We start from the raw sequence: 22,049 nt of genomic DNA on the forward strand, positions 1-22,049 counted from the left end.
TGTTTGTGTCGAATCCACTCTTATAAAAGCCCCTCTAAAAGCAAAATGCTGTGATATTTGAGGTGTTTCTATAAAAAGCATGGAAAATTAACCATAGGAGTAGTTGAAAGCATTAGTCTCTCTTTATGTATATTTGCAGTGGAAATCCTGATATCCTTGAGCTCCCAGGTGTCCTTTCTTTGAATTTATCGCCTCATAATTGTGCGCAAACTATTCGAGCCTGCAGTGTTAGTTCTGGTTGGCAGAGTGCAGCGTATCCAGAGGGTACAGTCTCCGTCCTCGCTGTAGTCAGGTCGGTACTTGTCCCGCCGTACAGCAGGTGAAACCCGTCTAACCTCGTCGGTTACAGATGTGATGACGCGTTAACGGAGTGTTGAAAGGAGCAAAGTCGTCTGCAACAACATGGTCACCTGTCTGCCGCTCTGGACGCCCGGATGTTTGGTGAGAACTCACCTTTCTGACCGCTTTTAGACGCGAAATGTTTGGTTTGGGTGGATCCAGTGAGCAGGAGAATGTCGGTGAGGGAGTACAGGTTTGATAAAGAGGTCATGTTGACATCCAGCAGCAACAGTTTTATTTTCAGAGCTTTTACAACACCACAACTCTCCTCCTCCTCCTTCTCTTTCCACGTTTGCCTCTGTATTTTCCCCTCTTTAACCGAAAGAAAAAGGGAAGGAAACAGTGCAGCAAAGCAAATGTTTTCTTTTCTCTTTGTACTGAAAATTGGCCTCTTTCTCTTTTTTTCTCTTTTTTTTGTGTGTTTGTCTCCCCTCTGAGTGGAGGGGAGGCGGTGGAATGGAGGCAGGGCCGGCTTTTGTGAAGTTTAGGATCGCAGCTTTGTCACTGTGTTTGTGTCGCCTGCACACACATGCAGCACACGTGCAGCCGGCGGAGGGTTTAGAGTGTTAGAACAGCAGCGATACGGGAGATATCTTCAGCTGATCTCTGAGATGTTTCAGCCTGGACAAGCTCAGCCGTTTGTCTGCTGATTGAGCCGGTTCATGTGGAAGCAGGGAAGGACTGAGTTAGAAAAGCAGAGAAAGCAAAATGCTGGGATCAGGGCTGAGGTGAGATGAAGAGGCTGGATTAGAGATCCAGAGGGAGGGTGGAAGAAGAAGAAGAAGAAGAGGGGAAAAGAGAGTGAGGTAGAGCAGAGAGAGGCCGGTGGGAGGGAGGAGAGCCGGCGATCCAGCCCTCTGGGACAGCGTTGGGTGAGTTTGGGGGTGGACAGAGTGGCTTTGTATGCAGAACATCAGCGGACGGGAGGGACGCTGCCACTTGTTCTCTGTGAGTTTGTCTGTCGTGAAACCAGGCCTACCTCTGATCCACCTCAACACTCTCCTCCATCCTTCTCAGCTGTGATGTGGAACTTGTGGGATTAAACTTAATGACGGCGATGGAGTGGATCCAGGACAGAAGAGACTCCTGAGATCTGCAGCTCCATCCTCTCTCTCTCTCTCTCTCTCTCTGAACTCCATCGTGTCGTCTTGCGTTTTGGCTCATGTTGGTGTTGAGCGATGCGGATCTGAGCAAACCGAGCGCCTCGATGCCCGCCGCTATGCTGCCGTGCCCAGCGCCGGCCGGGTCCGACTGGAGCTTCCAGAACCCGGTGGGGGTTGACTGCAGCTCCCCCGAGCCTCGCTGCATTTGGCTGGCGGTTCTCCGAGGAACCACCGGCCCGATGCCACCCCCCATGCCACCCACCATGCCCTCTGCACCGCCCAGGGTAAGGAGAGGTCATCTGGCATGTTAGTGGAGACTCTTGCAGAATCCAAGGGCTTACAAATGATCTAATAGCTGGTTCTTTGTCAGATTTTTCAAATTTATTCACTAAAATGTCAGAAAAATTTAACAGAAACCCAAAGTTTCAACTTCTAATGGTTTGTTTTGCTACTAAAAAGCCAGTTTCAGGATACAAAAGATTCTAAATAGCTTAAATTCTTGCTGACTTACAACATCAGCCTCGTTAATTTTGTACACAAACATGACACAGATGCACTGGTTGGTGTCCATGGAGACTTTTTATGCGGTACTCTAGAAATAATAGAATGTAATTTGTCACTCATGTACGTCTGCGGCGTTTCTGTGCAACTGTAGCTGTTGTTTGAAGTCTGCCAACTGCTCAGCTGTTGACAGATTCTTCAACCTTTCTAGACGGAGAGTCGTGTTGCCTTCAGGCGCTCGTTGTTTAGACTTTCTGGGAAGCTTTTGTCACTCTGTGCCAATGGATTGATATTATTTAGATAGCTGTTGCCTGCTGTTCAGCTACAGTTGGCCTACAAAGAGGACAACACTTAAATTGCAGGGAATTTTTTTTGCATTCTTGATATTTGACCAGTAGTGTTTTGTGATGGATAAAGCTGCAACAATTAATTGATTAGTTGTCATTTTCAGTCTTTTATTTTATTGAAAAAACTAAAACTTCTGCAATTCCGGCTTCTAAAATGTGAATATTTTCTGGTTTCTTTCCCTCTCTGTGATAGTAAACTAAATATTTTTGGCTTGTTAACGAAACAAGACATTGAAGACGTCTTATTGGGGTTTGGGAAACACTAAGGGATACTTTTCAGTTTTCTGACACTTTATAGACCAAAAATTGATTGATTCATCGGAAAATTAGTGAAGAGCTGAAAATAATTGCCCTATTGATAGGAAATTTCGTGACACTTTGCAGTCCAGTTGCCATCGCTGGACTTCATTCAGTCCAGATACGTGTGTTTTTTTTTTTAAAGACAATTTCTTCATGTAGCTTTTCTTTGTTTTACTTTACTTTTAACTACACTTCAGTATGCATTCAAATTAAGATAGAAACTTGTTGTAGCTGCTGTAAATATGCATAAAATTAAGCTAGAGCTGATTTAACCTCCACTTTTTCAAGTTCTGTGCTTCTCTGTGCAGCTTCGTTCTCATTTTCGCGCCTCCAACATGTGTTTCAGTTCGACCGTGTGGCGTATTGACCCTCTCCTTCCTCCGAGGGGTTTCTAATTAGTGGCTAAAGACAGACGAAGGAGGCTGCTAAGTGCCACTTTAAGCTTTCAGAGGTGTTGCGGAGGCAGCAGCAGGCGGTGGGAGCTGCTGTTCGATCCCAACCCCCTCGAAATGCCCTCAGAATTCAGGGCATCGCTTCCCCACATGATCTAATTTCACTGTGGGCATTTATGTGGAATATTGTTTCCCTGTTTTTCCCCATTTGCGAACATCCCTGCCCTCCCCCCTTCCTCCTGACTCATTGACACAGTTAAGAAATGCCACCATTGGGAATGCTGGGGGAGCGTTGGGGGAGGAATGGAGTCTGTACGGACACAGCTGGGACAAACGCAAACACCGCTTTAGGATTGAGGTGTCGGCTGCTGATGCCAAACTGAAGTATGCAGCCTCTCTATCTCTGCGTCACATCACCAGTCTGGGATCTTTGTTTGTTGTGATGTGGTCGATGTTTCAACGGCGTGTGAAGGATCACACAGTGTTCCTAGCAGTTTTTGGAAAATATGCTGCGTTTATTTACCTCCAGCTACCATCACGACCAGAAAAACACCATCAGTGTTTCTAAAGATGATTTAAAAGCAGCATGAAGTCAAAATGAAAACAATCCCGTAATGTCAAAGGTTGCAGATGCCAAAAAAGATAAATTTAATTAATGCCAGAAGGTGATAAAGTGTAACAAAGGGGGAACAGAACCCTTTTTCTTTCGCAATGCTTGCAAAAATGCATGAAAATCATAATTTATGAGCTTTTTTTTTGTGGTTTCTGCGTGCTGTTTTGCTGCTGTCACATTTTTACTCACTGTGGCTCATTTTTCTCTGCAGTATAAAATCCTGCACCTCTATGGAAACAGCACAGCCATGGCTAGAAGTCCAGAGAATTCAAAAATGTCTCATGTGCATCTGGAATGCTGTTAATCATAAAAGAAGAAGAAATAATTAAAAGTAAATTTTCTTAGATTTCAAATTTTTAAAAAATTGAGAAAACCTGGAATCAACATGCTCAACATTTTTCTAACTGTCCACAGGTGTTCCCAATACTGAAAACAAACATGGTGACTCTATTAGATTCTTTCCTGCTTACACTTTTTGTTGTTTATGTTCTCTTCTTTGCTCTGTGTAAACACAGCCTGCAGTTCAGTCGAAATGTCCCAGAATTTTTGTCGTGTCACCGTTGGTCACAGCTGAGTAAATCGTGGCTGCGTGATTGTGCTGATGAGTGCAGAGTATTTAGTTTTTTTACAGAATCTGGTTAGTACAAGCGGTCTACTTTTGACAATTTTTTTTAAACATGACCGTAAATGTAGAATCTAGCGATGCTTATGAAGCGTCATGATTTGGTTCAGTTTCTCGACTTAACAGCATGTCACAGATGAGTAGTTTAAGGATTGTTGTTCAAAGTTTGTTGATTCTGTGTTTTTACTGTTAACAGAACCTGGTGGGGGTCCCAAACCTAGTTTTAAACGTATTTCCAAACCCATTCCAAAACCAGTCCCAAACCTAGTTTAAAACCAGTCCAGATATAGTCTAATTCCAGTCCAATACCCAGTCCAAAACCAGTCCCAAACCCAGTTTAACGTCAGTCCAAATGTAGTCCAAAATCCAGTCCCAAACTTAGTCCAAAACCTTGTTCAAAACCCTGGCCAAATCCAGTCCAAATATAGTCTAAATCCAGTCCAAAACCAGTAAAAAAGCCTAGTCTAAAACTAGTCCAAAGCCTCGTCAAAAACACTACAAAATCGGTCAAAATTAGTCCAAAATGAGTATAAAACCTAGTCTACAACCAGCCAAAAACACTACAAAACTCGTCCAAAAGCAGAACTAAGATTTGATCATTTTTACTGGTTGAACCTTAAGTCTGACCCGATTAGTTCAAGGACCATCAGAAAGCTGAAATTCTGTCAGTTCTTTATTTTATTGCAGCTTCTGGCTCTGACAACTGGTGTCACTTCGGTGATTTTGTGAAGCCAACATGCCTTTGAAACCCGAGGCAGGTTTTGGGTTTCGCAGAGTTAAAGGAAAAAAAAAAAACAATTGAGACAACAATGATGAAGAAAAATCCCCGACAGGACTTTTGAGTCCACGTCACACACTGACTGACTCCGTGCTTCTGCCCACTCGTCTCCCAAGTCACGCTGTAAAAGTTATTCTGAAAGCACAGCTCCTCCTGGAAATGATTCTGCTCTCAGGGCTTGCATCCAAAATAACCAGAAATGACCATCATCAGTGCAGAGAGGCAGGTTTGAGCAGACGACAGGGAAGTACAGCGTGTTGTGCTGCTGGAGTTGAAAACCCTGTTTAACCGACGTTGCATCACCACCTGTTGGCCTTGTTTAACTGGCAATGAGGTCCGACTGGTTTCTGAGCACACATGCTTTATTCATATTGACACACACAAATTACAGAGGGATGTACACTATATGAACTTGAACTTGTGTTTTGACTCCTCATTGTGTTTGCTGGTCGGAGCGTTTGGATACTTGAGGCCCGTCATGCGTCTCCTTCAGGGTCCGTAGGATGCTTTTGGACCTGCAGAGGTGGTCCAGCGCTCCGTCGGTGTGGCCGGTGAGTCCAGGATTTATCAGGACGAGATGCCTTTTTTTTTTTTTTTTGGCTTTTCCCTCTTGGCAGCGGCGGGCACAGACAGCCGTTGGGATTAAAGGCCCGTCAGCATTTGTAGCGGCCGTAAAGCTCCACTTTTCAAACAGGTTGCAGCTCTCAGCTGTTTAAAAGAGCATTATTGTTCTGCTCTGCTGGGGGTTTTAGCTCCCCGACGACCGCTGCATTCCTGCTTTACCTCTGGATGGAGCAGTACAACACGCACTCCTGACGGTTATTACTGCAGCTTCACAATATTGTCGTGTCCCAGAAAAGCCTCTTACGAACACCAAATCCTTTATTACTGGATTTCAGGAAAGATTATCAATGACACCGTTTATTTTTTTAGCTTTTTTTCTGTTATTCTAGAGCTCATGGAGGCCCGAATTCTACACACCCAGCCTTCTTTTCAGGCATGCTTCTTAATTACATGCTGCTTAATGGAAATCAGGAGGGAAATATCCACAGGGAAGCTGCTGTGTTGTCAAAGCACCGCGTTACCCACTAAACACCCACTCAGAGCAGGAAGCTGCGGTGAGGCTTTACAAGCAGCTCTGCATATTCAATTGTTTGCACTCAAGCTTTTTGTGTGTTTTAATGACGTCAGCTGCAGGTGATGATGGGATCCCTGAGGGCTTATCTGAAGAGCATCCACGGGATATTTGTTGTTGTAACTGGATTCAGCAGGCAGTAGGAGTCTATTTTTTTTTGCACATTTACTCACTTAGATGAAGTGTTTAAGTTGTAAATATTATTTTGATGTGTTGCGTTCACAGAATAATGCTGGTAATTTCATCATTGTAATATTATTTGTAATTTCAACTAAAATTTTCATGTCGGTACATTGTAAGAAAAGAAAAAATGAGCAAACAAGGAAACAAAAACCCTGTAAAATCCTGGCAGCTTAGGAAAAAAGTAAAAAAAAAAAAAAAAACTGAAGTAATTTTACCATCAAGCATTCTAAAAGAACAAATTAATATTGATGTAAAATGCAATTTCTACTTCTATATTTTACAGAGAACAGAATAGAATATAATAATACTTTATTGATCCTTTACAGGAAATTGCTTTGTTACAATTATTGTTTACAGTTTTGGCCTGTTTTTTTTTCCGCAGTTAGCATATAATTAATTTATTTTCTATGATTTTATGAGATTGTCTATAAATGAACTGTGAGAAAATCAGTAAAATAATTGTTAAACAATTCTACCCCATTTTCACTCTTTTAAATATGTACATTTTCCTTCAAATAATAGCAAATACCTGTGATATTCTCTTTTTTCTGATATAAATATAGTAAAAAATATTATAATTGTTAAATAAAAATGCAATAAGTACTATTTGTGAAAGCACACGAAAATTTTTAACTGTTATTGAAAAAATTTAAAATAACAGTTAAAAAATTGACAATTTTCAGTCCTCAATATACACCATTTCTCTTCTTCCTTAACAGCAAATACTTGTTAAAAAAAGAAGAAAAAAGTTTGGGTTTTTTTGTTGGTAAAAATACAACAACAGTGCAGTTTTACAGTAAATGTGTAGCTATTTATAAAAATACAGATTTTGCAGACTCAGTTTTGGCCTGTTATTCAGGGTTACCATGTAAGTTAGTATGTCTTTTTCTGTGGTTTTAGTTTAGAGTGAAAAATAAATTAAAATTGATGTAACTTAATGAAATTGGCTTGATAGCTTCGGAAGCTAAAAGCTAAGTCTCTGAACTCATTGTAGTTTGTTGGTTGAACATAAAGAATCTGACATAACTCAGAACAACTGAAACATTATTTTCATAAAGTGGGATTTTTTTTTTCTGAGCAAACAGCAGTGAGGTTTCCCTGCTGTGTCTGAATCCTGCGTAGGAAGTCAAGATTAGACGGAAAACCACAGCAGATATTTCTCCAAGCGCCTCATTGGCTAAACTGTCAAACAGAAGCACGTCGGCAGGTTATTTCTTCCTAAATCCAAACTGGAGGGAAGGTTACAGGTGACAGAGAGGTGTGAGGGTTTGTGGGGGTCCTGAGCAGAATCAACCCGCTGAGTCCAGATCAGCCGAGTGGGAAACATCCTTCAGCTCGGTGTGTTTTGGGTAATCACAGGGTTTGGTGTTCCAGTGCCGGGAGGGGCCATGCGGTCGAAACCGGCGTGCTGGAGCCTGTCGCTGGCTGGGGCCCGATACTTCTCCTCCTTCGTCCTCCATCCTTATCCTCTCATTCACTCTCTCTAAACTCCCTCCTCCTACCGAGTGTGTTTCAACTTGTCCAAACCAAAACCGCTCCCTCTGAGGAATTCACTGCACTCTCTTCCTCCTTTCACCCCTCTTTCATTTCCACTTTTTCTTCTTTATCGTTTTAATTCGACGCTCCTCACGCACGTCTTTATGCTGCCACATAATGGGCCTCTCTGAGGAAAATAGCAGGGCTTACTTTACATTGTTTAGACTGCCAGAGCGAAGATCAGAGTTCAGATTTATGTATCTCAATCTGCAAAGTATACGCCTCAGAATACACTGTAGAGAACAGAAACAAAAAACACAAAAATGTACCTGCACTTAGAAAAACCTGGAACCAAGCTGGTTCTTTACAGCGATGCCATAAAAGAACGATGTTTAGATCCACAAAGAAACTTTGCTTCCAGAAAAGACAGAAGCCAACTGTCTGATCTGAGAGCAATGGTGGCAGAAAAAAAATGAGCAAATTAAAAAAAAATGGAATACTGCAATGTTCAAAAAAGACAATAATATAACAATAAAATAAAATGTCAGATATCTGTGAAATAATATAATTTTTTATTTAAATGCAATTTTAAAAAGTCAAACATTTACCATTTTTCGATCCATAATATACTTTGAAAAAAAAATTGTCAAATATCTATAAAATAAAAATATTGCTGTTTGTAAAAATGCATCTTTTGATACAGACTTTTTAAAAACTTTTTACTCTTTTCCTCACGGTCAATATTTAAATTAATACTTATTACTTGATATTACCTGTAATTTTAGCAAAACAGGGAAAATCCACAAAATAACTATTGAAAAATATAAAAAAATATGTACCATTTTTTTCAGTCCTTAATATACGTAATTTTTCTCTTCTAAATATCTGGAAGATAATGTTTTCTGCTGATTAACATACAGTTAAAAAAAGTTGTAATTTTGCAGTCAAATAGGTAAAAAATGAATTACAATTAGTAAAAAAAATACAGATTTTTTTACATGTATTTTATTTGCAGGTGTGGCCTGTTTTTTTTTCTTAATGTGATTTTAATAGTTATCTGCAATTTATTATTTTTATATCTATTTATCTGCAATCAGTAAATTAACAGTAAATTGTTTAAAAATTACATTTAAAATCTGTAAAAAAAAAAAAAAAGTTTTACAGTTCATTAACAAATCCCCAAAGTTGTTACTAAAAATTGTTCATTTAAGCAAGAAAAACGTCAAATATAAGAATTTGTGGCGCTCTCATCACAATATGTTTTTAGTTTTTGAGTTCTGGACTGTCTGTTCTGTTAACAGAACAAGTTATTTTTTTGTGGAGCGAATGATTATTTAATGAAGAGCACAATGGTTAATTGCAGCTCTAGTTTCGTGCCATCATGCGCCATCAAACCACACAGCTCACATCTGAAGAAGCAGAGAACCTTCAGAACAAACATGATGTTCCCGAGTGTGCAGAGGAGAACATCTTTCTGCACACAAATGTATTTTTAGCCTTTTTTCCTCAGCGGAATGTAAGGAAAAGAAAATGTGCGGTAAAAGTCAGCGCAGCCGGATTTCCATCGCCAGAATACATGTGGTGAGAGAGGAAGACGAGGTGGAAGGGGAGGAGAGGTGAGGCGAAGGAAGGAAGGAGAAAGAGGAGTGGATGAGTGAAAACGGCTCCGTGAATAAGAGCAACACCTCCGACTGGCTGTATTTATAGGAGCGGCTGGTTACGCTGCCCCGTTTCCGGTTGTTGTGTGAACAAACCTGCAGGGTCAAGAGTGTGTGTTTGTGTGTTAGAATACGAGTTTGTTATGTATCAGTGTTTGTGTGAAGACAGGAAGTGAGATGTGGGATGTGCATTTTTATGGTGGGGGGGCTGATGTTGTCTAGACATGGTCACCTCTGGCCCACAAACATAAAAACACTGAAGGCAGAACCGCAAAGTCTGAGGAAACACAAAACAGTTTGAGATTTCAGAATGCTAATTTTAGTTGGGTGGGTGTAAAAGGCATGTTAACTTTTTAAAAAATGCCAAAATGACACCATTTTTGAGCTAGAAACTGCAAAACAGAAGGAATTATTAGTTTTTGAGATTATTTTCCTGCAGTCTTTGAACTAAACCTCAAGGATACCAACCAAATCTAAGCTTGAAATTGTGATATTTCTTCAAAAATCACTTTATTCTACATGCCTCCCTTTTAAAAAATCACCAAAAATAATCTTTTTGGGAGTCAGATTACTTAGAAAAGGAAATATTATCTGCTCCTTTGCACATCTGTTAAGCTATGATTGACCAGCAGTTACATGACAAAAATCTTTGTTTATGCAAAAAAATCGACAAATGTGAAAGAAATTCAAAATATAAGTAGCTAAATATCTATAGTATGTAGAGGCGCCATTTTGTCCAGTATTGGTAACACAAGTGGGCAAAGATTCTGGGAAAAATCTTAGAAAAATGTAACTTTTTTCATGATTTTATGTCATTCCAACCGAAATCTCTCTCCTTCGTGATTGTGCCGTTTCTGTAGAGGTGCGGGGCTTCGTATTGCAGTGGAAGACGAGCCTATACTGAATAAAAATATCATTAAACACCCAAAGTGCCCCGAGTTCAGAGGATTAAAAGGTGATTAATGATCTGCATGAATCAGCCACACTTGTTTCCTTTAAGGGCATGTTAACGTGTAATTTATGTACCTAATAATAAGCTCTGATTAATCTGAAGCCTGGATGATTTACTGTTTTATTTTGGCTGCATTGTGCTGTTTATGTGCACATCAAAGAGAGACCGCCATAATCGTAGATGTCTGTGGACTGAGGGGCTGTTTTTGTGCCCATTAGTTGCTTGTATGAATTCAGTAGTTCTGTATTGAAGTCGAACCGCTCTGTAGCCGTCTTTCATCCCTTAAGCAGCTGTTTTGGACGAACAAGACGACACAATTTCCCAGCTAGAGACAAATGACATAGAACACTAGAACATAAACATGCATGTAAAGCATCAGCAGTCAAATCTGGTAAAAAAAAATTCCACAGAATGGTTGGTGATTTTACACCAAAATACCCTATAAAAAAGCCCTTTTCCTCACGAATTTACTTCTACTATGCAGGTATATTGTTTCATAGCACTGTGTGTACATCTTGCTGTTAATAAAATGTAAATAGCTTTAACAAAAATCAATTGAAGCTGTTAATTCTGTACACTCTGCGATTGCTTAGCTTCTATGTACCAATCCCATTATAAACTGTACTACTCTGAAGTTATACTGACCTACATAGTGTATTTATACTTTACTTGCTTTTGCTTTTTCTCACTGTAAAGTTTTATTAACTGTTGTTGCATTACAGTCTCTGAATCCATTTAAGCATATTATTTTCCAATCCTGTAGTGTTTGCATGTCTGAGATTAGTGGAAAGAACTCCATGAAGTGTGCATGCGATACTGCTTGATTCTGAGCCTTAAGACTAAAGTTAATTGTTAGTTTTTATTATCAGTCCGCAGATTATTTCTTCATAAATTGATAAATCAACTCATTTTGAGGAATTGCATGCACTTTTTTAGAGGCATTTTTTGCCTTAAAGAAGAAACAAAACGCTTTTGAAAGATTTTATGATTTGTGTTTTTTTGTTGAAAGAACCTCTGCTCTCCTTTTCTGATGTGCATTGCATTGTGGGACAGTGGAGTTCGTTGAAAACATGCAAAGTAGAGCTGCAAGTAAGGCTTGTGGCATTATTGGTTAATCTGGATATTAGTTCTGTCAGAAATGGTGAGAAATGTCCATGAAATGCTTCCCAAAGCTCAAGATAACATCCTCAAATGTTTTGTTTTGTGCACAGTTCAAAGATAGCCAGGCTACTGTCATAGAGGAGGAAAGAAACCAGAAATATTTGCATTTAAGAAGAAATTTTTTTTTTCTTTATTAATAGCCGACTACTGATCAATTAATGGTTGCATATCCAATTTTAATGACAAAATTAGTCAGTTTTTATATATTTGCTTAGTTTTTCCACTTTCCGGTTTTAGTTTTACAGCTTCATACTAAACACATCCTGTTCTCCAAGCTGTGATAACCGCACAGAAATCCAATGGCTGGTGAACTCAGAATGACATTTTCCTTAGAGTCAGATAAAGTTTGGCTGTATGAACCTCAGCGCACTGAGCTAGCGTGCAGATTTGTCCCGGTGCTGCCTGTTTGGTCAGGTGATGCTGTGTGACTGACAGATGTGGGGCAACATGGGGGTGATAGTTCTCACGTGTGTCTGTCAGCTGAGCTCGGCTTGTTTACTCGGCTGGAGATATTTAGTGGTCGGGTGGAAATCTGGACTGTCTCCACATTCCCTCCGTCCCCTTGGTCTAGACGAGGGCCCTTCCTGATGGCGGACCCCCGGCTGTGTTTATGGACTATTGTTCTGAAGTGACCCGACGCTGGGCTGCACTCATGAGGAAGCAGCGAATGCAGAATCCAGCAGTTCAGGGTTAAAGTCACCGAGCACAGAGTCACCTTGTGCTCCTCCAGGGATTCATAAAAAGTCCTGCATCTGGAAAACTGGAATGTTCCTCCAGTGTTGGTGCTAATAATAGGAAAAAGTGATATTAGAGGATGTATTTCTGCCGTTTCCTCCGTTTGGTTTCGTAATCTGAGAATGCACACATGAACTCGTGCACATTTTCTGCATTTTGACAAATTTTGATGCATTTCTGTGGATTTAGAATCCTACAAATGGCATCCCGTATTCCAGCTTGCTCATTTGTAAATGAAAACACAGCAGCTTTATTTATTTCTGCTCTGCATTTCCCACATCTGTTAACCTTAATCCTCTCTGTTTTTTTGGAACTAATTTTACTTTGTGCTCTGTTTAAAAGGGAAAAAAAGATGAAAATGTGAAAAAAAATATGGAAAAAAAATGTGGAGTAATGTGCAAAACGGTAAAGAAAAAGAAACGGAAAATAATAGCAAAATATAAAGTAATAATATTTTTAGCTGATTTAAATATAGTAAAACAGCGTTATTTTATGGTCACACATTATAAAAGCAGAAATTACAATTTATGTATTTGATTTGAAGATTATTTACAGTGTTGGTATTTTATTTATTTTAATTTTTTTTACATTCAACATGTAGATGGATATCATCTTTTGTGATTTCTAATTTAGCAAAACGGGAAAATTGATGACATAAGTTTTTTTTTTTCCAATCCTTAATGGACTTATTTTTAAATTACACATAATGGCAGATATCTATAAAATAATTATGCTTTTTTTGCAGATTAAAATACAGTTTTAGCTGGATTTTTTTCTTTCTTGTTTTCCACACAATTTGTAAATTCATACTTTTTTCTGGGATTTTACTAGAGTTGTAATAAATAAAAATGTGAAAATCACAGTTTTTCAAAAAAATATTAACCAGTTTTCAGTCAAGCATACAGCAAATGTCTGTAAAATAATTAAAATTTTAGCCGTTTTTTTTCTTTTTTCTTTTGCAGTTAACATGCAGATTGGTCATTTTTTTTCTCTGATTTTACTGAATATTTACCGTAATTTAACAAACAGGAAAATCTGTAAAATAAAAACAATTCTTCCAAAACACTGAGGTTAAAAAATGTTACTTTTTTTAATATGTGGGGATCGTTTCTTGTCCTAAATCTCTCTGGTTGTGTGTTTCCAGACTAAGGGGCGGAGGGATGGTCTCTCCTCTGCCGGTGACAACCCTCGGCCGCCGATGGCGACCCGGCCGGGAAGAGAGGGGGTCGGCGTGGGCTGGAAGGGTCCGCGGACGCTGGTCCTCCGTAAGAACTCCCAGGGCTTCGGCTTCACGCTGCGCCATTTCATTGTTTACCCTCCAGAGTCCGCCCTGCACACCAACCTCAAGGTGAGACGCTGCAACGATGATCAACTGGGATGCTGAAAACTGAAATTATGCTTTAAAAACCATTTGTTTGGTGTCATAAAGTAATTTTTCTCAGCTTCTGTGTTTGCTTTTGCTGCACACATGGTCTCCACTTCGTCCTAGCTGCTACAAGAGTTTTGCAAGCCTTAACTTACTGGAGAGCCAATTTGAGCTCGGAGGTAAAACCAGTCGTACTGCGGCTGAAGGTCATCGAGCTGAGCGATATGAACACAGAGGCAAAAGGAGACAACAAGCTTAGCTGCTTAGAGACAACAGACTGAACCAGCCAAAGCTGCTCAATGGGTTATTAAAGGAAGACTGCCTCTAGGTTTAGAGACGAGATTTTCCTGTTTTGAAAACCTAAAAAGAAGCTTCTCCCAGACTGGAATGAAAAGTGTTAGTTGTGTTTATGTCGGAGTCCGTTTTTTGTCTCGGGTGAGTTCTGGTGTTGTGGAATGAGCCTCTGAGTGAGCAGGCGGTTATTTAGCTCTTTGAGGTGTGGGGGCAAACGTCTCCAGATGTGAAATTGAGGGATATGGAAGCTGGGGTGGGGTGAGCTGGCTGAAAACAAGGCCTCCATTATTGTTTCTACCACCCCACCATCCAGCAGCTGCAGATAGGAGCTCAGATTGAATGAGTTCTGTTGTCTTAGCCTGGTACCACTCGCTGGCAGTCAGGCAGTACCAGGCCGGCCCGGACAATAGGCCCACTGCTGGCCTCTGGCCCCGGTTCTGTCCTTGTCTCCTCTGCCTCGGAGGAGACCAGGGTCACATGGTGTTTTTGGACAATCGGACTCACAGAGCCCCCTGTTCTTATCTGAAGGGCCTTCGTGGAAGTCTCCCAAATTACCCTCATAGAGTCCAATTATCAGAGGCTTACCGGGTGCGTGACTCGATCGGGCTCTCATTTCATGGTGTCTGCAGGTCCTGAAAGTCCTCTGGGGTCTTCGGTTTTGCAGTTTGAAAGCAAAAAAATTCAACCTCTTCTCCACATAGTCCTACAGAATCCTTCCCTGTCCTCCAAATCTTCTTTTGAGACGACTTATTCATGACAGTCTCAAAATTTACAAAAATCTAATTTTTAAAGCATCTTGACTTTGCTGCAAGGACCTGTAATCTTGTCACACTTTTGTCAGGCTTGTTCATCATTTTGTGAAAGAAAGACCGCTGTCTGCTATATTGGAAGTGCACAGGAATTATAAACTGGATTGCACATGTGCAGGTGTTTATACTGCCGTATTCAGTTGTCTGTCATAAAGGAGGAAACAAAACAGAAACCATTTGTATTGAAAAAGCTGGAAATAGAGCAAAATATTTCGAAAAGATTGCTGCAATACATTAAATCCAGCTGATTTTATGATTGAAAAATCATTTATTGTTGCATTTCTAGTGTCCAGTGTCTGCAGAAATAAGATGCTGGCTTTGAAGGTGCATAAACTCCCTACTGGAGAGTCTTCTTTCTTGGTTCCGGTTGTGTTGAGATTCATTCTGGTCATTTTACGAGCATCCCCAGCACCAAGTTCTATCCTGGGGTGGGCAGCTCTCTTTTCTCTGCCTCTAAACCCTCCACCATTGTGTGCAGAGCCTGGAATGAGCCCACTCAGCGCAGCATAAAGCCAGGCGGCCGTCAGCCCACCGTGCCCCCGACCCCAAAATGTCCACTCAGCTCAGCGCGTCGGTGATCGAATCTCGCCGCCGTCCACACCTTTCTGTTTGCGGTGATATCACGAGCACCTGCAGGCTGACTAACCTGAAAGTCAGTCTCGGTGTCGGAGCTGCGCTGCAACATTCAGAGCTCATAAAATCAAACCGGTCTTTCTCGAGGTGTCAGGGAAAGTTTGGTATCAATGTTCCACTGCCGTATTTGAGTTGTTGTTGAGGAAAAACCGTTTTAGGGCTGACATGATGTCAGAGCTTCACTAGATGACTACCAGGGATCAGAGAAAACAGTGTAGCATTCATGAAAGAAACCAGACAAAATTATGTGTTTTGTCTGTTTTTTTTTGACGGATGAATTCCACTGAAAATAAGATTATAGAGAAGTATAAGCATAAAGCCAATTTGTACCATTCAGTGTGTCCCCAAAGGTACAAGTGACTTAAATTTGGTCATCTATGCCCGCCCGTAAAGATCCTTGTAGACCCCTTTGTCCACATGTCACTGAAAATTTTCGCCAATCCGCGATACAAGCAGGTCAGCTGTGCATGCGGCAGGAAAGCAAATGGTTCCTAAAGCAAAAGTTGTTTTGAGACGAGTCTGTACGAAAATATTTGTGCAAATTATGACTAAAGGAGTTGGAACTGAAGTAGTCACTGCAGGATTTAGGGAGTGTTTTGATTTGCTTTCCGTCGACGGAGCCCAAAATCTCCAGATATCCTGTGCTGTGTCCGACTGATGTTTTTGCTGCACATCGGAGATAATCACAGTGTCACGATGCTACAGTGCAGTCTGTAATCTTTATATAACCTTTTCTGTTGCATTTAATGTGTTTGATATGAGGGGGTAGCAGACCAAAATGTACTTCCTGTATTATGCTTTTAAACTTTCCATCAGTCATGCAGAAACCACAAATTGGCCCTGACTGTGCTGTTTGTTGTTACTGTGTTGTCAACCAGATAGCTACTTGTGCTGGATTATTTTCCTCTAAAGATTATTAACATGCTACCATATTTCATTTTTCAATTATCACAATGACACCTTTATCTGCTTTGTATCATTGAAAGCTTCACCTGTCACGAGTCAAGAAAGAGTTTAAACTGTTGAAGAAGCACTTTTATTGGTGACAAACCTAAAAAGAAAAAGTTTGAGAAGCTCTAGAGACCTTGTTATATGCTAACATTATGTCACACGTGCGTTTATGCCACCGTCAAGCACTTTAAAATCTTCTTTACAACTGTGTTTGGATCCTCTGAATTATTAACGTAGCAATAAAAATTGTGTTACAGTTATATTACAGTTTTAAAAGTGATCTAAAGATACATTTTTAAAAGTAATTCTGTGTCTTTCTGTCCTTTGCAGGATGAGGAGAACGGTAATGGAAAGGGTGAGTTGTTTCTCTCTTTCATAATTAAATCTCCTACTACAGCAGGATAAGATGATGTAATGAGCAGGGAGTTCCTGTATTCCTGCCGTCACCTCTGCAGCCTTTCTGCGCCACCTACAGGACACAATGCAGCACTGCAGCCAAAGCAGTCCACCTGTAAATGTCCAGGACTGACCCTAGAGAATCTCAATAGTAATAAAATAGTAAACTTTATTTCTATGGCATATTTTAAACAAAAACATTCAAATATACAAAGCAAGTAAACATTATAAAGATGTTAAAAAAGGATTAAAATGTTACTTAATGCTTTTTTCATAGAATTGGGGCTAAAACAGTAGAAACATGCTTTTCCTTTGTTTTCAGCCCCAGATTTGAAGAGTCGAGGTGCAAAATAAGGCATTAAAAGTCCAGAGGTGCAGAACATGTGCTGATTTAAAACAGAATTCTGTAACAAATAGAGAAACCGATGTAATTCTGCAAAAACACACAAGCATTTTAGAAGCAAAAATCTCTTATTTTTAAGCACCAGCAGCTTCCAGCTTTTGAATATTTGTAGCATTTGTTGATATCATTGCAATTGTTTGCATTCGTTCTGCTTTTTTTTTGTCCTCCAGGGTATCAAAAAGGCCGGATGGAGCCGATGGACACCATATTCGTGAAGAATGTGAGAGAGAAAGGCCCGGCCCACCAGGCGGGCTTGTGCACAGGTAATAAGGGGCAACATGTGGTGCAGGAAGATGATAGTTTGCATTGGAAATCTGTTGGGTTGGGCGCCTGTCATGTGACAGGGAGCTGAGAATACAAACAAATACCAGGTTCTGCACAGGACTGAGTGCAGCTGAGGATTCTGTTGGTGACATAACACAGATACCGGTACAGCAGCTCAGCCTCTGGAGAGTATTTGAATGTGACAGAGCTGCTGGAGCGTTTCTGTTGTGTCATGCTGCCTTCCACTCCCTGCAAAACCAAACTGGCGCTCTTTAACGCCTGCTGTCACATCCAGAAAGTCACATGAACGTATGCAAACACTGTTGTATGTGTTTCAGCTTGCAATGAATACAAACTAGTTGCCTGGGTCCTGCTATGTGGTTTTTGCATTTTTCTAGACGGCACATCTTCACAAACCTGCTTATTAAATGTATTTTTACTTGACTGATGTGTTCATTTTTCAGAATATATGCCTTTAAGACACATTGGAGTGCTTTTTATTATAATTTAAAGTACAGGGATGTGCTTTGTTCTGTATCTCCTCCCGTTTGTTGTTGTGCCTGCATGTTTTTGGTTTGTTGAAATCAGACACACCCTTCGACCATAAATTATTTGCTTCTGAATTTCGCACCTTTGTGTCTCCTTCACCTCATTTCTTTATGTTTCAAGTGTTTTCCACCTGCTCCGAAGATCAGAAGTAACCTAGGAGCATTTATGGCAATTTATTAGCTGTAACACGATGATTTTATGTGTTTCTGCAGGGGATCAGGCTGGTGAAAGTGAACGGAGAGAGCATACTAGGGAAGACATACTCGCAGGTGATCCGCCCCTCATTCAGAACAGGTGAGAGCCTCTGCAGAGTTGATTTACTGAACCGTCTGTTTGCTTTTCGCTTGTCAGCTTACCACAGAGATGATGTACACTGAGTCACTAGTATTAGTTATGACCTAGTTTTCAGAACAGGACCCCGAAGCTGTTTACTCTGCACACTCACATGATCGACATGATGGCAAATCGAGAAATTAGATTATTGAAGGAAAGGATGGACTCATGTTTTTATGCCAGTGATGTTGCTGGTTTTGAATCAGACATTTCCAAGGCTGCCTGTCTTTTGGGTTCAATACTGAAATAGGATTTAAATATTCATATTACATACAACATAGTTGCTTTTTTGGGAACTGTTACTGATTAGAAATCTTGGTGTCAAAGCTTACATAACACAACTCCAGCACAAAACTTACTTCAAAATGCCTTTATTATGTTCTGAATGTTAAATTAAGAGAGAATGATACTATTATTTGTGCCATTTTTAAATTAATTCATTTTAATTGATTATGCCTCTGAACATCAAGCAGTTTCTGGGAGTTTTGTTTTTATACTCGTCACATTTTTACACTCTGTGAGCTCATTTTTCTCTACAATATGAAGTCCTGAGCAACAGAACAACCACGAAGAAGGAAAGAACTGCAATGTTTTGCCAAATGTCATAAATCATAAAATAGGAAAGCACAAAAGTCACATTTCTATTTTTTTAATTGAAAAAACACAGAATCAATGTGTGCAACAATATTCTAATACTACAAACATGTTTGCTCTTCATACTATAGATTTTACTGCTATTATAGACCATTTATTGTAGAATATGAACTACTGTCACCATGCTGCTTCCTTTGTTCAGTGTAAATCTGAAAAGTCCCTAAATTTTTGTCGCATGACTCTTAGTCACAGCTGAATCATTTATGGCTTCATGGTTGTGCCAAAGAATGCATAATTTTTTTGTTTTTTCTAGAATTTGGTTAGAGGGAAAAGTTTATTTTTGGCACAATTTTAAATGAGACATGTTGAATAAAAGGATTATGATGAAATATGATTTTAAAGTTAAATTAGTTTATGATGGAGTCACATGGCACAGATGGTTAGTTTAAAGACCCACAGAAAGTTAAAAATCCTACAATTATTTCTGTTTTTACAGTTTCTAGCTGCGGTAAATTGTGGATTTTTGTCAGTGTTTTTAATTCGGCATGCCTTTCAAGCCCCCTGTTGGGTTTTGGGTCACAAAAAGTTACTGAAATTCACACAAATGCTGAATATCAGATTTGGCAAACGGCCAAGCTGACAATTAACCTCAGCTGCTATCTTTCCATTAGACCCAAACAGGATGCATGATCCTCTGTAGTTCAGACATCTCATTACAAACTACCTCCCTATGCTGATTCCTAATCCGATAAGAGAGCTCCTTTTTCTCTAAATCGAAAATCTGTGTTCCCCACTGAGAGCAATTCATTAAGATAATTTCTTTATTGGTTAATCCTGGCACCAGGGATGAATGTAGCAGTAAAAGTAAGCACTGACATCGACTATTTAAAACTATTTAATGCGAATCAGATGCACCTGCTCAATAGCTGATCCACTTAATGAAGTCGGTATCGACCTTGATGGCGATCTGGTGGATATAATCGGTGTCTCCCAAGGTGGTGCACACTTAATGACTGAATGCTTAAGTTTAGTTACCCTCTTCAAAAAAAAAGTCAATTTTAGAAAGCTGCAGGTAAAAAATTGAATGGTATGTCACTGCATTTTAGAGAATTTGAACATTTATCTCTTGTTTATCTTTATTCTTGCAGTGAGAGTGTGCTGGAGCTCTCCATTATGCCAAAAGATGAAGACGTGCTTCAGTTGGTAAGTGTGAGTACGAGATTTTTTTTGCACACTTTCATATATTATTTCAGGACTCTGCAGAGAACCGTGTGTTCTGCGGCGCTTGTGTGCAGAGCTGAACGAGGATTCACCTCGTCATTGTCCAAGAATGTAGAGATTTTTGTGAGAATGGCTGCAGAGTGACTCACGTTTTCTCTGCTCTGTGTTTAGATTACAACACACTTTCATTAAAAGCCACTGGTATCTCCACTATTAGAAAAAAAAAATGCAGCCCCGTGATCATTCACACACCCAATGTGCTGTACAACGCATTTTTGTCGCTCCGCAGGTTGCTTCATGTTGTTCACATGATCCGACATGCATCATCCTTCGCTCCTCCAACTAACCTGGAGCGACAGACTAATATCACTAGATTTAAGCCATCGTCCTCACAGAAACATCAATGTTCCTGCACAAAACACCCCAAAAACTTGCTCCATGTGGGCCCATAGCCATGTCCAAACTTTATAAGCCCACTCCTCTGTCCTCACACTCCTCCCCTTCGCTGCTACGCCTGAATCTGCCGCATTCCTGGCATGACATCACCGGCGCTACGCCTCCTTCCAACACTCCCACAGGGTGGAGTGAGGGAGAGAATGAGAGGGAGGAGAGAGGGAGTTTGGAAGAGGAGAAAACAAGACGAGCAACACACAGAAAACTGGCTAAAAGAGCTAAAAACAGAAGCAGGAGACTGGATAAAAAGATGAAGGACGGCAGGGTTTGAGGATAAGTCGGTCCTCTGTTTGTGGTGAGATTAACACACCAGCTGAGACGCTTCTGTTGGACAATTAGGCAAAACTGCCTGTGCGGTATAGCAAGTTTGTTTTTCCTTAAACGTGTATATGATAAAGTAATCGTATGATTATAGGCTTATTTGCCGGGGTTACTCTTAAAGTGGTGATGTGTGGGTATTTATATCTGGTATTTGTGTACATAACATTGGTGGTATGTATTTGCAGCTGGCTGCTGTCTGAGTGCTGTGGGGTTTTCTTTTGCTCATGCCGTTTGCTAGCTTGCATGAGTTTGCGCTGAGAGCCCTGGAGACAAACTGTGGCGAAGGGGTTGAACTGAGCGATCCTCATCTTTAGGGCGTGTTGTGTAATGTGTGTCTTAACGAGTTATTGCCATTGTGTGTTTGTCAAACTTGTTTACAGTGAGAGCACATTTTGATTTAAAGTGACGCACACGTCTCTTCACTCGAGGATTTCTTTTTGCCTTGTCCTCCAGGCGTACTCCCAGGATGCCTACCTGACGGGTAACGAACCGTACGCCGGGGGAGCTGAGAACCTCCCGCCACCGCCTCCCCTCTGCTACCCGCGATCCAAGACCACGCCCCTCGCTGGAGCCCCGCTGTCTGCCCCAATGGGCCAGAACCAGCTGGATAACTGGAGTCGCTGGCCAGGCTCTTCAAGCCCTTCTTCCCCGTTGGACAACCGCTCTGCTGTCGGCAGCCCCGCCAGCTGGCAGGAGGGGCGGGCGGGCGAACCCGGCGGAGTCGGTCACAGCAGCCCGGCTCACCGCACAGAGGAGATCCAGTACGGTATGACCAGCCAGCAGCCTCAAGGCCAGACCAGGGGGCGCTCCTACTCATCGTCTTCTTCATCAGGAGGCCTCCTGTCCAGTCCACTACAAGTCCACTACCCCAACCACCATGGTGCCGGATCTTCACAAGCTCAGCCACGGAAGTCCAGCTCAGCCTGGACCAGTCCCCCCTGCCCCAGGAGGTCCCCAGCGCTATCTCTCAGACTGCCGGAGCGCTCAGGACGCAGCATGCAAACCCGACACCGCAGCTACTCTCAAGACCGACTCAGCGAATCCAGGAGGCAGCAGCAGCGGTCGGGTGCTTGGCCTCACAGCGCCTCCCAGGACACTCTGCTGTTACTGCAGCAGTCTGGACCAGGACCCCATGGCGAGCCTTACTGGTCGTATGGAGACTGGGAG

General features: G+C 41.1%; 1 protein-coding gene across 1 annotated transcript in view; it reads left to right on the forward strand.

The window, feature by feature from the left end:
• Positions 1-866: 866 nt before the first annotated feature.
• arhgap23a (Rho GTPase activating protein 23a) overlaps positions 867-22,049 on the forward strand; it is a 49,731-nt gene continuing 28,548 nt past the window's right edge. The window contains 8 exon segments of the mRNA XM_051941025.1: positions 867-1,726; positions 13,440-13,643; positions 16,679-16,703; positions 17,318-17,427; positions 18,173-18,235; positions 18,238-18,254; positions 20,036-20,090; positions 21,336-22,047. Of these exon segments, the coding sequence (XP_051796985.1) occupies positions 1,502-1,726; positions 13,440-13,643; positions 16,679-16,703; positions 17,318-17,427; positions 18,173-18,235; positions 18,238-18,254; positions 20,036-20,090; positions 21,336-22,047 (1,411 nt within the window). The 5' untranslated portion in view covers positions 867-1,501.

This window comes from Acanthochromis polyacanthus, chromosome 21 (genome assembly GCF_021347895.1).
Source record: "Acanthochromis polyacanthus isolate Apoly-LR-REF ecotype Palm Island chromosome 21, KAUST_Apoly_ChrSc, whole genome shotgun sequence".
NCBI classification, from domain to species: Eukaryota; Metazoa; Chordata; class Actinopteri; family Pomacentridae; genus Acanthochromis; species Acanthochromis polyacanthus.